We start from the raw sequence: 14948 nt of genomic DNA, 5'->3' as shown, positions 1-14948 counted from the left end.
CATTTAGCTTGAAGAATTAGTGACCTGGTACTTCTTTCCTAATTTGTCTTGCAAAACTGGCCCACACCTCTTCTTGGTTGCTATCTAGCAGCAGAAGTTTCCACCTCCTTTCTGCTTGGTGCCTCAGTGACACACAGATATACTGCGGGCTTTTCCTTATGTGATGTAAACACCAGATGCTTTTATCTATTTATGTAGTAGCCATTCCACTAGGCAATTAGTACAGTAATTGTAAAGTAACAACTACTCTTATTAATCTGCAGAAAGTATTGTACAGAAATGAACAATGAAGTTGAAGGTAGCAAAGGACAGTACACATGTATTCATTAAGTAATTAATACATACACATGATACTTATTGCTTACGTGTACTGGTAATTTAGATACGAAATGCACGGAGGTAGTTGTTATTTGCTACTGCACAAGTCACTACACATTGTCATACCACATTCACTGTCATACATTTACAGTATTGATCGAGGTACACCTCCCAATTTTATCTTTTTGTCCATTGATGGTGCCAGTACAAGATACTATGTTGCATCCAGCTTGCCCCAATCTTTGAACCTCTAATAAACTCAACCAAACATCGGTGTGAATGTTCATCAATGTCTTTTAAAATTACAACACCCAGAAAGGATTCCCCAAATTAATCCAAATTTGGAGGACTTATTGAACAGTTTACCAGCAGCAAATGATTGTAGTGGCCAGTATCCTTGCTTATAGCATTTTCAAAGATCTTCAAAAAAGTAATGTACTCAAGACTGTTTAGCCATCTCAACAGTAATAGGATACTTAGTAAATCACAGTTCGAATTTCAGAAATGCTGTTCCACTGGGACAGTAATATATAATTTCACTGTCCACATAACAGAGTCTTTAAATAGTAAAATGTCACCAGTAGGAATAGTCTGTGACTTATCCAAAGCATTTGATTGTGTGAATCATGACATTATGTTAGAGAAATTACAATTCTGTGGTATAAATGGAACAGCATATGAGTGGTTTAAGTCATATCTACAGAACAGGAAGCAAAAGGTCTCTTTATATGCTTCAAGTGATTCAAAGGAGTTTGCCACTTCATCTAACTGGGGTGAAATTACATTAGGTGTGCCACAAGGTTTGATCATGGGTCCTCTCCTTTTCTTGATATATGTGAATGACCTCCCTTCTTATGGGAAACAAGATGCTGAACGGACACTGTTTACTGATGATACAAGCATAATTATTAATCCAGTAAAAGAAAGTCCAATAGAAAATGATACAAATAAGGTCTTTGGAAAAGTTATTGGTTTTCTGAAAATGGGCTTGCTCTGAACTTTGAAAAAACACAGTACATCCAATTTTCTGTTGCAAAAATTATAATTCCTTCAATAAACAAACACATCAAAAGAAGTCAGTAGCCAGGGTAGAGCATACTAAGTTTTTGGGTGTACATATAGATGAGAATCTTAATTGGAAAATTCATATTTTGAATCTCCTAAAGTGACTAGGTTCAGCAACTTTTGCAATCAGAATAATTGCCAATTTTGAGGATGTAGAAATTGATAAGCTAACATACTTTGCATACTTCCACTCTCTGATGTCATACGGAATAATATTCTGCCTCAACACTTAGGAAAAAGGTATTCACTGCTCAAAAGAAAGTAGTTAGAATAATGTGTGGGGTTCATAGTCGCACATCTTGTAGGCATCTGTTTAAAAGGTTAGGAAATCTTACAACTGCTTCACAGTACATTTACTCAGTAATGAAATTTTTTCTCAACAACATGGACCAGTTTAAAATCAACAGCAACATTCATGATTACAATGCCAGAAAAAAGAAAGACCTACACTATCCTTTACTTAACCTATCTTTGGCACAGAAAGGGGTAAAATATGCTGCTAGAAAACTTTTTGATAAATTACCAAATCAAATAAAATGTTTGACAGACAGCAGTAATAGTTTCAAAAACAAATTGAAATCATATATCCTTGACAACTCCTTCTATACCACAGACGAATTCTTGAATATGAGTAAATAAATCTGGAGATATAATATATGCATTTTGTGCCATTTAAGGGAATGGGATAGATAATAGAAATATTTAAGTACAACACTATAATGTAAACAAAAATAACTTGTTTCCTGTGTGCATTCCTTGTGCATTTGACACGTTCCACATCATAACGGTTTTGCATGCTATTGATCAATGGAACACTTAACTAACTAACTAAGCTAGTGGTGACACCAAAAGTCCAGTAACATCCTCTCATTTGAAGTCTGAATGGTCTGTGTTACATAAAACTCAGCATGCAAAGAGCTACTGAAAAGATTTGGCAATAGGAAAGAATGGAGTGGTATACCTTAGGGTACAATATCAGCATGTGGATGAATCTGAGCAGCACTTGGTGTTATGGGAACAATCCAAAGATGTGAAACTTGAGTAACAGCAATGTGAGAAGGATAGACTACTGTTCACCACATATAGTTGGTATTGAGTTGCAGACAGGCACGATAAAGAAGACTGCTAAGGCATAGCCTCTGAAGATGAAAGTGACTCTCTCTCTCTCTCTCTCTCTCTCTCTCTCTCTCTCTCTCTCTGTGTGTGTGTGTGTGTGTGTGTGTGTGTGTGTGTGTGTGTGTGTGTGTGAGAGAGAGAGAGAGAGAGAGAGAGAGAGAGAGAGAGAGAGAGAGAGAGAGTGAGTTTTGTTTTGTCTATGCCTGATAAAGGCCTTACTGTGATAGCTGAATGATATCTGGCAGTCTTTTTCATTGCTCCTGTCTGCCACTCAACACATTTTCTATGTAGTGAGTATCAATCTATCCTTGTCATATTTTTTTGTTCCATCATGGTTTGAAACTAGAGTAAAATATACATTCCAGATGTAATGCTGGCACTACAGCAAAAAAAGTAAAGATTAATATGTGATTCTGAACAGTCAGGAAATAAAAAAGTAAATATTATAAATAACACAGCTGAAGATGCAATTCTAAGTGTAGAAGACATAGCAATTGTATGGTATAATTGTTCATGTACACTGGTTCCCTAATTAGTGGAAAAAATGACTTATTTTGCTACCTACACCTCAGCTGGTTTCAAGGATTCACTCTACTGTTGTGTATCCATATGTAGCTAAGTTATCAGACACACACACATAATTGATCTTGATGACAGGTAATAATCTTGATCAAGTACAATGCTGTTATGTACATTTATTGTGGAGCAGTATTGATAGCACTCACCATGGTGAGTTACAGGAACGTGGAGGGCATCTATCAACAGCTGTTTAGTGCACTCACTACTTTTTGGACACTACCATCAAAATAGCATCTCTGACAATCTAGTTGTAGGAAACTCAGAGATCTTTGGGAGCCGAAATACCATCATGACTGCAGCAGCAAGCAGCCTGATTACATATTGCAAGCCGTGCCGAGCTGGGCATTGCAATATCGATGACACAACAGAAGGACAGGACTAGCCTACAGCAGGACTGGCTCTCCAATTTCCATACTTTCGAGTGACGAATGTGTTATACCGTATGTGGTTAGTTTTGAGTACATAACTGCTATAAATACCATCATTTCTAGCCAAAAGTGCTCCAGTCTGGCAGCACTAAACAGTAGGAGAGGGCAACGATGGGTGCTGGGGCGATTTGGCTGTGCAAACAGTCACCATAAATTTGGACCTTCACCACCATGTCTGACTGCAGGCTTCAGTCCACTTCCTTGGACTTGGTGCGTTCCCACTGGTTGAGCCATGTTCCAGCTCACTCCAATCACAGCAGACTTCTGCACTGGAGGGCAGCCTTCTGAGACCAGGGCAGTGCAGCTGCTGGCCTCCCTCTGCTGGTGCGGTGATGCTAGTGCCGTGCACCTTAAATTGTAAGGGCAGGTTCTGCTTTTGAAGACCGACATCCCTTGCAGGAAACACAGCAAGCCTCTGTGCCACTGGCACACCTTGACACAAGCAGGCATACCGTGCATAGCCAGTGCATCAGCATTCCTTCGATGACGCAAGTCACAGTTGGCTTTTGACCAACCACAGCGGTCCTCCGTGTGCCGTCCTCACAGCATGCCACAGGGGGGCTTAGTTTCCTGGATCAATGCTACAAATGTTGTTGTAGCTTCTGCCTGAATAAAATGTTTGACTGTTGATGCTGTTTTTATGTGTTGCCAACAATCAACATCCTGACAGCGACCCATCACCACTACCCAACCGTGCTACTGTAGAGGCCATCTGCCCCGGACCACTACAGTTGGCGTCAGAAGAGTCAACCATGGTTGACATTTGCAGCCACTTGCAGCATCACATTACACCTGCAGTTCCCAGTATAAACATACACTGGTGTGAGTCAATGAATTGTTTTGATTCTCCTAGTTTTGTGTGTAGGGGAGATGTGTTCAAGGTAGGACTGTCATCAGAGTTTAAGGGTGGCATTTGCGAGGCATTTGGACCAGCTGATTTATCATAATTTTGTGACAGTGGCAGTGAGCACTATTTGCAACCAGTAAGGTGTTTGCAGAGCAGTCTACTAGGGCACAGTACATCATGTGCTGAGTTTATGTCAGTGGAATATTTTACGTGATGCTGTCATGGCTGTACTGCTATGCAGTGTACCATGTCAAAATGGTTAACAATTAGAAATCAGGTGTGAGTACTATGCTATAGTTAGAAGTGTTTAAACTATTGTTCTGTAGTACTGAACTTCCATTGCTGGGTGATAATGTAGATGTTAAAGTGCAAGAACTGACAGTGACTATACATAGAGCAATGGAGGCATGGATACCTATCAGCATAGGTCATTCTAAAGGAGTACCTTGCATTTGGACCAAGGCGCTACAGTAATTAAGATGCGTAACAAGAAGAGCCAGGAAGCTATACCAGAGCAGCATGACTCAAGAAGAAAGAGTCCAAAGGTTGCATAGATACAGATATTTTAAAAAACATTTTATGGCAGAGTTGTGGAAAACGAAAATGGAACAATGGAAGCAATTCGTGGAGGCTAACTTAGAAACCAATTCCTGGGGTGTACCATATAAAATAGTCTGTGAGAAAATACAATCACCAACAGTCTTATCCACTCTCAGAAGGAGTGGTGGGATGGTAACAGAAAGTTGGGAACAGTCAGCTGCCCTACTAATGGAAACACTAGTTCCTGATGTTGGGGAAGAAGGTGAGAGATGGAGTGTAGGTTATGGGACATGTTATGGGAAGAAAATAGGAATAATAAACTTGTGTACCCCTTCCCACAAGAAAAAATAAGGCATATAATTTTAAGACTGAAAAAGAAGAAATCTCCAGGACCGGACAGGGTCCCTGCCGAAGTAATAGAAGCGTTGTGTGACCACTTAGTAAATTGTGCGATCTGCATAATAAGTGTCTCTTGCAAGGAAGGGTCCCCGGACTGTGGAAGAATGCTGAAGTTGTAATTATTAGTAAAGTGCAAGATAAAGATCCAATGATACCCAAATCCTACAGACCAATTTGTCTTTTGAACACTGTCGGCAAGATATTTGAATAACTATTATGCGAAAGATTAAAAGATCACAGACTACTACACAGGATGAGCCCTCACCATTATGGGTTTAGAAGATGTAAGTCAGTCGAAGATGCAATTAACAAGGCGATTTCACTAGCAACAGATACTCATTCTACATACACTCTAGTGGTGATGATTGTTATTGCTGGTGCTTTTTAATAACCTATGGTGGCCACCTTTCTTTGGTTGCCTTAGGGATGTGGAGTGTCCAGAAGCGCTGTATAATTGCACAAGAGACTGGAGCCCATACTACAGAAGTTACATGACAGCAGTAACATAAGTGGTGTGGTGGCATATTCAGATGACATGCTATTCATTGTAAGTGGTGACACTAGAAGAATTGTTTGAGACAAATGTAATGGAGCCCTCCAAGAACTTGAGGGCTGGTGTCTAATTATTAATTTGTCGGTAGCACCTCTCAAAACAACATACCTCCTGCTCCAAGTGATGTAACGATTACAAAAAGCACAGTAACGAGATATCGAGATGTGTTTCTAGACAAATGTTGTAACTTTGCACATCATGTAGAGGTAGCAGGCAGGAAAGGCTCAATGTAATGAATAAAATTATAACCATTGAAAAAAGGCAATTTCAATTTCCCTCGACGACAATTACAGTATACTACCAATCTATATTAGCATCAGTTGTAGGATATGGTGCAAGCGTTTGGACTCGTAGACTGCAGCTAGTGAAGTAGCCTCAGTGGTAAGAAGAGTTCAACAAGGCATGCTGCTAAAATTAACGGGGGCCTATGGCACTACCCCAGATGATGCTTTGTTAGTAATTCTAGGAATATGCCCACTGGACTTGGAAATTAGGAAAAGGGGAGCCTTTTTCTGGTGAAAGAAAGGCAATCAAATGGAAGTACAAAGGGTGCTTGGAACTGAGGACAATTCGAAAAAGGCAATAAAAGATCGCATATTACAACTGTGGGAAAATAAATGGGACACTTCAGGCACTGGCAGGAGAACATATGAATTTCTTCCTAACACCAGGGAGAGATTAAAAATGAGATTTCTTAACCCATTGAGTGGACTGATGCATTACCTGACTAGCCATGAGCCTTATGCCACATATCTGTACAAAATCAAAAAACAGACGAATGATAGCTGCACCTGCGACAGTGTGGGCACACCAGAACACACATTGTGGCACTGCGCGCTGCAGCAGGTAATGGATTTCAGGTGTTAAGGATGCTGGATCCCAAAGCAGCACTAAGAAGTGAGTCAGTCTGGTGCATCTTGGGCGATACTGCAACCGCTGTATCCAGGAAGCCCACGGAATACTTCACGAGGCATCCAACCATAAGTCATCATGCTGCCGTCCAGGCGAGACAACATACTCTGCAGATGGAGAGAAGATGACTGTGGTTGGCGACCACCGAGTGAAATACTATCCCAAGAATCTATATTACGTTGGTGCAAGTGATCATGGTAGTGTGGACTTCAAGAAGTAACAGTGATGGGTGGAATTACTCACTACAGTGGAAACACTGCTAATGTGCTGACTGGGGTACCTTGAGGGCGGATCCAGTGTTGGAAGAACCATGTACAAGTTAAATGCAGCAAAATAAATGAAGAAACAGAGAACAAATTCTAGTGTTTGTAGTAGATTAGTAGCTGGGTAATTGGTTAAGGGTTTTAATGTAGCTTTGTAGTAGTAGAAGTAGTTGTAGCTTTTTTTCTTTTTTAATCTTTCTTTTTTTTAAAAAAAAGAAGAAGAAGAAGAAGAAGAAGAAGAAGAAGTACCAGAAATAAATAATTAATATGTAACCTATAACTATCCAAGGAAATGTGATTTGTGTGGTCTGTTTTACCTTTTTAGACAATAGGATGTAATTATGAAGAATAAATAAATGACTAGTACTGTTGTATATTTGGTTATGTATTGTGGGTAAAGGTTACACAGTGCCAGAGTCCGGGACACAGGCATTTTCCACACAGAAGCTGATTCAGTTGTTAGTTAATCAGGTAGCAGAAAGGCAGGCATATAGTGCAGAGTTGCAAGGCAGCTTGTAACTAAGGAAGGAAATGGAGGTATTGTCCAAGCCAGTTAGTCTGCTAGTAGAATAAATGCCTGTAATTTGATTACTCCCTTTTCTGGCAAGTCAACTGAGGATGTGACATCTTTCTTGGATGACATGGAAGCAACAGCATGGGTGGATAGTCAGTTACTGTAAACGGCAAAGTTGAGCTTGATAGAAGTAGTGAAAGCTTTTGTGAGGTGTATGAAGGCTTTAAAAAATGCAGAAAAGTTTAAGAAGCTGAAACAGGGCCTCCCTAGTGCTATAAAAAATTGCACAAGGTTTTTCTGCAAGCAGTTAAGTGGAATAGTGAAGAAACACGATGGGACAGTGGAAAGTTTTGCTGATAGAATATGGAAATTTAATTTACAGACTTAAAAGCTGGGAGAAAGTGATGAGGCAAATAGGATTACATTCCAAGAAGGCAGACATAAGGCACTAGATGCCATCCTGAGGAGCATGCCATCCAAAATGTCCAGAATGTTTCCTGGTAGATTAAAACTGTGTGTCGGATCAAAACTCAGACTCAGAACCTGTGCCTTTCGCGCACAAGTGCTCTACTGACTGAGTACCCTAGCACAACTCACAGTGTGTCCTCACTGCCTTACTCCCACCTGCAGCTCATCTTGTACCTTCTAGACTTCATAGAAGCTCCCCTGCAAGACTAGCACTTCTGGAAGACGGGATATTGTGGAGACATGGCTTAGCCACAGCCTGAGAGCGGTTTTGGAGGAGAGCCTCTGTGAGGTTTGGAAGGTAGGACATAGGTACTGGCAGAAGGATAGCTGTGAGGATGGTTCATGAGTCGTGCTTGGGTAGCTCAATCAAGCACTTGCCCATGAAAGGAAAAAGGACCCGAGGTCAAGTCTAGGTCTGGCGTACAGTTTTAATCTGCCAGGAAGTTTCATATCAGCACATAGTCCGCTGAAGAGTAAAAACTGCATTCTGGAAATGTCTAGTAACGTTTGGTCAGGCATCCCAAAAGACCTGTATGTTGCCATCAGGTAGGCTACAGAGTTACAGGAGATTGGTATAGTGATTGGGGTACTTTTTATGGATGGTCATGGCTTAGTCCAGAAGCAATGTTATCAGCCTCTATGTGAAAAGCATGATGAGGATGGACACTGGTGATCAGACTGTAGAAGCAAAGATGGAATAGGAAAGAGGGAAGCAGACAAGCATTAAACCCAAATGGGAACCCCTATTAAATTTTGATGCTACAAGTATGTCTGCAGAGGCAGAGTGCTATCTAGTAACAATAGTGTACAGTAAGAAAAATAAATTTGTGTTCAACACAGAGGTGCATGTGTTTGGACCTTGTAGGGAGGAAGCAGATAAACTCGCCAAGCCATAAACTGGGTGACAGTGGAAGACAATGATGTACAATCACTTGGTCCATCGGTGCTGAGTTTTCAGGTTGGGACAAAGCAATTTCAGGAGTGTGTGGAAGAAGCTCCTTGTACGAAAGAAAGTTGCTGCGCAATCGTGAGGTTAGTTTTTCTACTCAAACATCATGCCAAAATTGACCTTTGGTGACACACAGTGGAACTTTTCGGCTAGTGGAAGTTATCATCAGTGGAGTACTGTTGCAGGGTTTGTCTACATTAAAGAACAAATCGTCTAAACTACAGATGAAAACACTAGGATGTAATTTGCATTATATAGTGGCGAGAGGCATCGGGAAGTTGTAATGGATGAATGTACCTGTTGACATAATGTGTGTGTAGTGAAGCCAGTAGAAAAAAATGATGTATTAAACAGATCGTGTTGTTTGGTGCAAGGAACCATTGTACAAATACGGGAGAGAGATGGTGGGAGAATAGTACCCATCATTTTAGATAGTTTTGGCACCAATGAGGTGAAGCCGACCAAGTGGATGTTGGTAACGAATTTAGACATTCTGGATGAGGATGATTGGGACATGTCATATGTGAGCCATGATCATACACAAACTGCCACTAAACTGTACTACATATGCAGACAGAGCACCTAAAGTGAGCAGAGAGTAGAAATGGAAAAGTTGTTAGTAGAATTCAAGAACCTTTTTAATTCTCAGGGCACACTGCCAACAATGTCCATAACACAGCATAGAATACCAACAGGGAACAAAGCACTGTTGTATCAAAAATGATATCATATACCTCAGCATGTACAGCCAGTTGTGGAGGACTCCATTAACCAGTAGCTAGCTAGTGCTATAACAGAAGAAAGCAGTAGTCCATGGGAGGGGAATGGGAGTAACTGTCATGGTCCTACCCAAAAAATCAGCAGATAGTTTAAAAAGGTGTAGGGTTTGTTGCAACTATCATCATCTAATTAGTAAAACAATAACAGATGTATACCCAGTACCCAACGTCATGGAGCCCATTGATAACTTGGGACAGTGCCAGTGCCAGTGGAGAGAGTACCGTAAGTTAGAGGTGCTTCCAGAGGATTGTCCAAAAACGGTGGTCTCGGTTCCCTGGGGTCATTACCAATACCGAAGGATGTCATTTGGATTAAAAAATATGCCAGCAACATTTCAGCAGTTGTTGGACAGGATACCAATGGTATTGAAACCTGGACAATGTATGTCGTACTTCAGTGATGTAGTTTTGTTGTCAAGGGATGTGAAGCAGATATACAATGGTTAAAGGAAGTTTTCAAAAGATTACTTGCTCAGTGTCTTGTGTTAAGCAGTGAGAAGTGTCATTGGAGTAAGACAGTTGTTTGGGGCATATGATTAGCTGAGAGGGAGTGAAGACAAGACCTGAGGCTAATGCAAGGCAAGAAGTACAAGATGTTCCGACTCCTGGAGCAAGCAAGGAGTTAGTCATTTTTGGAGTTGCCCAATTATTATAGAAAGTTCATTACAGGGTTTGCAAATCCTGCATAGCCACTTCTGCAACTGCTAAGGAAAGGAGTGTAATTTGAGCAAGCAAAAGTGTGTCAAGGGTTGAAATAAGCTTTGACATCAAGTCCAGTACTTACTTTTCCAGATTGTGAGAAAGAGTTTGTAATATCATGTCATGCTTCTAGTCAAGCGTTGGGGTGTGTTTTGTGCCTGGTGATAAATTGTGAAGAGCATCCTGTGGCTTACACTTCACAGCAGTTAAACAACACGGAAAAGAATTACCACACAATGGAGGCGATGGTGCTAAGTGTAATATACGGGATTATGTATTTTTGATACTGTTTGAATGGCAAAAAATTCAACATATTGACTGATCACACAGCATTGAAGTGTTTGTTGGGTTTGAAAGACCTTTCATACAGATGCACAAGGTGGGCTTGAGACTATGTGAGTTTTCCTATGAACTTATTCATAAGCCAGGCAAGAAGTGTGGACATGCATATGTTCTAAGCAGCAAGGTTACGGTAATGCAAGCACTGGGTCATAACCTTGCAGAGTGGCAGACAGCACAAGCTGCTGACACTGAATGCAAGCTGTACACAACACAGCCATGGTTCACTGTGCACAATGGCCTGTTACATAGATCAGCTAAGTTGGACCATGCATATTAGTACCTCCTAAGCTGAGAGTAGAGGTGCTGAGGGAAGAACATGACTGTGTACCATCGGGCATGGGGATTGAAGGGTGATGAATCAAAAGATTGCAGAGCATAACTTGTGGAAAACAAAGAATGAAGACATAGACCAGTACGTAAAAGAAAATTTTTGGATCATGTGCACAAGAAGTACCATCAGCAAGTACCACTACAAAGGTTACCAGAGGAAACCAAACCTTTTGAAATGATAGGAGTAGATATTGTTGGGGCCTGTAACTGGTCTATAATGGGAAACTGTTGTGTTTTAATGATTATTGACCATTTCTAGAAATACATGGAAATGATTGTCATCCCTAATCAGCTAGCAACTGCAGTGGCACAGGAGATGGTAAACAACTTGTTGGTGAAGTTTGGTGTGTCTGAAACAGTAATCACACACCAAGGTATTAATTTCACATTAGACTTGATGAAGTAAATATGTCACTTGATACGGACACAGAAACTATGAACTAGCCTCCTGCACCCGCAAGCCAATGGCAGAAGAGAACACATGCATTATACAGTTGCTAAAATATTGAGTTATTTCTTCAACTCCCATCTTAATGATTGGGATACTTACTTGCCATGTGCAATAGCACCCAACATTCACACTAGTACTGTGCTATTCCCGTAATAGGAAGTGTGTGGAGGAAGATGTTTTTACCACTTGACAAACCAAAAATCGAGAAGGCATGGTGCTATTTCAGAATTCTGCCAAGACACTGAAAGAAGTGTGGAAATGTGCAAGCACCAAGGCCGTGGAACATCAGGAAGAGGTAGGAAAACATACGGGGAAGCTGCCACATTACAGGATAGGACAGTGGGTGAGGTTACCCAGACTCTGTACCCCAAAGGATTTTGATTACAAGGTACCAAGGGCTATGCAGAGTGACAGAAATAAAGTCATTGGTAAATGTCAAGCTTCAGCTGCCAACTAAAACAATGATAATGTATGTTGGATGCCTAAAGCTGTTTTAGGGCAGACTGCCACAAGTATTGCCATCAGCCACCAAGAAAAGGGCCAAAAGAAATAAGAACAGGGTGAGCACAAGGATCTTGTGCTACCCAAATATGAGATACCACATGGGTTAAGGCCGAGTAAACACCAAGGAATATGTTGTGCATCATGATACTACAGTTGGTGAGGGTTGATTGTAAGGTTGGGTTAGAGTGTAAAGTTAGTTGTGTTGTTTTGGGTGTGTGCCTATTGAAGGAAGGCATCTGCTGGCTGCACAGCAAGATTTCGTTGTTATAGAGGCTATAGGAAATAACCTTTTTTCTTGCCATAATTTTTATTGTTTTATGTTAGGGTGTATTATCTATGTATTCAAGGAATTGTGTCGGGATATGTAGGATCTTTCAGTGGGGGGAGGGGGAGTAATTACAGCTTCCTGTTTCCAGGTTGCTGCACATCAGAGATGAGGATTAGGGGAATCCTAATCATTGCTGTGCTTTCGAGGGTGGAGTGGAAGCATTGTAGGATCAGCAGTTGGAAAGTGGCAAGCTATTTACTAGGTAAGAGGATATTAAAAGCAGTGTTCTGTACGCTGGTGACAATATCTGATAGCTGAATGGCATCATGAGAAGGATAAAGGAAATTATGAAGAGTATCAAAGCAGCATATTACACAGTTATCAATTTTGGAGCAGGGAGGCACTAAACCATATGTGTACCTTGGGGAAGTTAACGGTGGAGTTAATGGAGTTTGCAAAGAAAATGATGAACACCATGAACCAGGATCTGGCGTTTATACAGACCTGGCTGGATGTTTTGGATACAAAAGTATTGATCCCAAGGCTGTTACAATCACTAGCTGACAGCATTGTTCAGGCTCATCACAGAACCAGGCAAGCAAAATCTTCCACTCTACTTCCATACACCAACGCTAGAAGTTAGGACAGACCAAGCACAGCTCTGTGTGCTACTTCAGTTCCCAATTGCAAATGATCACACATGATGTAAGTGTTTCACCATTTACCATTTTCCAGTAAGGTGGAGAACCTTAGAGAAATATGTGCAGAGGATAAGTATTGTCAGTTTTGGAAGATGGGAATAGGCATGCAGAAGTGAAAGCAGTGCAACTCCAGCACTGTCAGACAGAACAGATTACTATATGCCTGACCAAGATAACCCAGACCAGCACAAAAACCTGCAAGATTCTGTTGTTTGTGGGCAAAGCACATGATCACGGGTGTCCATGGGACATCCTAGAACTGTAACCCTACTTCCAGTGTGCAGGACTATACTGGATCTACTCTGTATATATGAATATGTGGAAGTCTTCCATGCAGGCCTCTCGCAGGGAATCAGTTGTCTTCTGGCGGCTCGGCATTGGCCATACGTCGCTAAAGCATGGTTACCTACTCCGTCACGAGGACCCACCTCAGTGTCGCTGTGGCTCCCAAATGACAGTCATCCACCTTTTGCTGGACTGCTCACTTTTAGCCGCTCTGCAGCATACTTTTAACTTTCCCAGCACCCTGCCTTCGGTGTTGGGCGACAATGCCTCCACAGCAGCTTTAGTTTTACATTTTATCTGTGAGAGTGGGTTTTATACTTCTGTGTAAGTTTTACCGCATGTCCTTCGTCCCTCTGTGTCCTCCACCATAGTGCTTTTAGGGTGGAAGTTTTAATATGTTGCAGAGTGGCTGGCTTTTCATTTTTATTCTCGTGGTTTGCCAGCCACTGTAATTTGCTTTCATGTTTTACCCTCTTCTGTTTCTAGCGTCTCTCTGTTGTTTTCTTGTCCTCTTTTGTTCCTTTTAGTGTTCGTTACCTTCCCTTAAGTCTTTCCTCTTTTGTTCCTTTTAGTGTTCGTTGCCTTCCCTTAAGTCTTATGGCTTTTCTTTTCTTTCCGTTTTGTGTTATATGTTTCGTCCATTTTATTCTCACACTTGTGGCATTGTTTTATTAGTAACAAGGGACCGATGGCCTCGTAGTTTGGTCCCTTCTCCCGCCTTTAAACCAACCAACCTACCTACCTACTCTGTATACAGTGTGACAGTGTTGGTAGCAGATTGCTATGAGCAGGATAACCTCACAGGGGCAAAGTGACTGGAGCTATAACTGCAAAGTAGTGGGACAATTTGCAATATAACAGGGCCGACATTTCACCTTCAGGCCCCTGTTATGGGGATCACTGGGTTGAACATAGTGCAGCCACAGTTGTACTGGCCAGACAAACTGATAGGAGAGGTCTGTGCACAGCATCTGACCTTCCTCAATAGTACGCTAGATCCTGACATCCTCTCCCTGAACCAACTCATAGCAGTCCATGAGGAGCGTATTTCTGCAGAATAGTACTTCAGTATGTGCAGCAGTACTGAGAAAAACAGTGTCACACATCCTTGACTGTGAGTTTCATAGTATCAAGTGCCATAATAGCTCTAACTCTCTTCTGTGCAGCGTTCATCTACCTTACATTGACAGCCACATGCCCCCTGTTACACCATCTGTCAGACGGGATTAGCTGTTGGGCATATGGTACAATATTTGTGAGAAATGAAGAGTTTTTACACATTGTGGGCTGAGCTGGACATAGCGTTACAATGTCGACAACACAGCAAAAGGACAGGTCTACTGATGCTGTGGTTGGCCAGTTTTCACTCCTTGTACCTGGTTAGAAATGCTACATCAGCACAACAAATGAGGTCCTAACCAATATAGCCACAGGTATTTGTCCAGCACCACTAACCACAAGGAGAGGTTATCCTAGGTTCAGCAAGCAGCCACCAGGAGTTTGGGCCTTTACAACTATCAGTCTGACTATGCAGGCTCCAGTCCACCTTCTTGGACTTGGGGTCTTCCCACTGGCAGGCCACCTTCTGGCTCACTGTGGCCACAGCAGACTTCTACCCTGAAGACTCACCCTTCAAGA

General features: G+C 41.6%; 2 protein-coding genes across 2 annotated transcripts in view; one reads left to right on the top strand and one right to left on the bottom strand.

The window, feature by feature from the left end:
- Nucleotides 1-2459, bottom strand: part of LOC124802493 — a 91682-nt gene extending 89223 nt beyond the window's left edge. The window contains exon 1 of the mRNA XM_047263309.1: nt 2345-2459. Coding sequence (XP_047119265.1) covers nt 2345-2365 — 21 coding nt within the window. The 5' untranslated portion in view covers nt 2366-2459. The remainder of the gene's footprint in view (nt 1-2344) is intronic.
- Nucleotides 1-14948, top strand: part of LOC124802494 (transmembrane protein 60) — a 47809-nt gene that overhangs the window by 15756 nt on the left and 17105 nt on the right. The gene's annotated exons all lie outside the window — the stretch shown is intronic.

This window comes from Schistocerca piceifrons, chromosome 6, assembly GCF_021461385.2.
Source record: "Schistocerca piceifrons isolate TAMUIC-IGC-003096 chromosome 6, iqSchPice1.1, whole genome shotgun sequence".
NCBI classification, from domain to species: domain Eukaryota; kingdom Metazoa; phylum Arthropoda; class Insecta; order Orthoptera; family Acrididae; genus Schistocerca; species Schistocerca piceifrons.
Note: the sequence above shows the minus strand (reverse complement) of the source record. Positions and strands in the feature narration are given on the sequence as shown.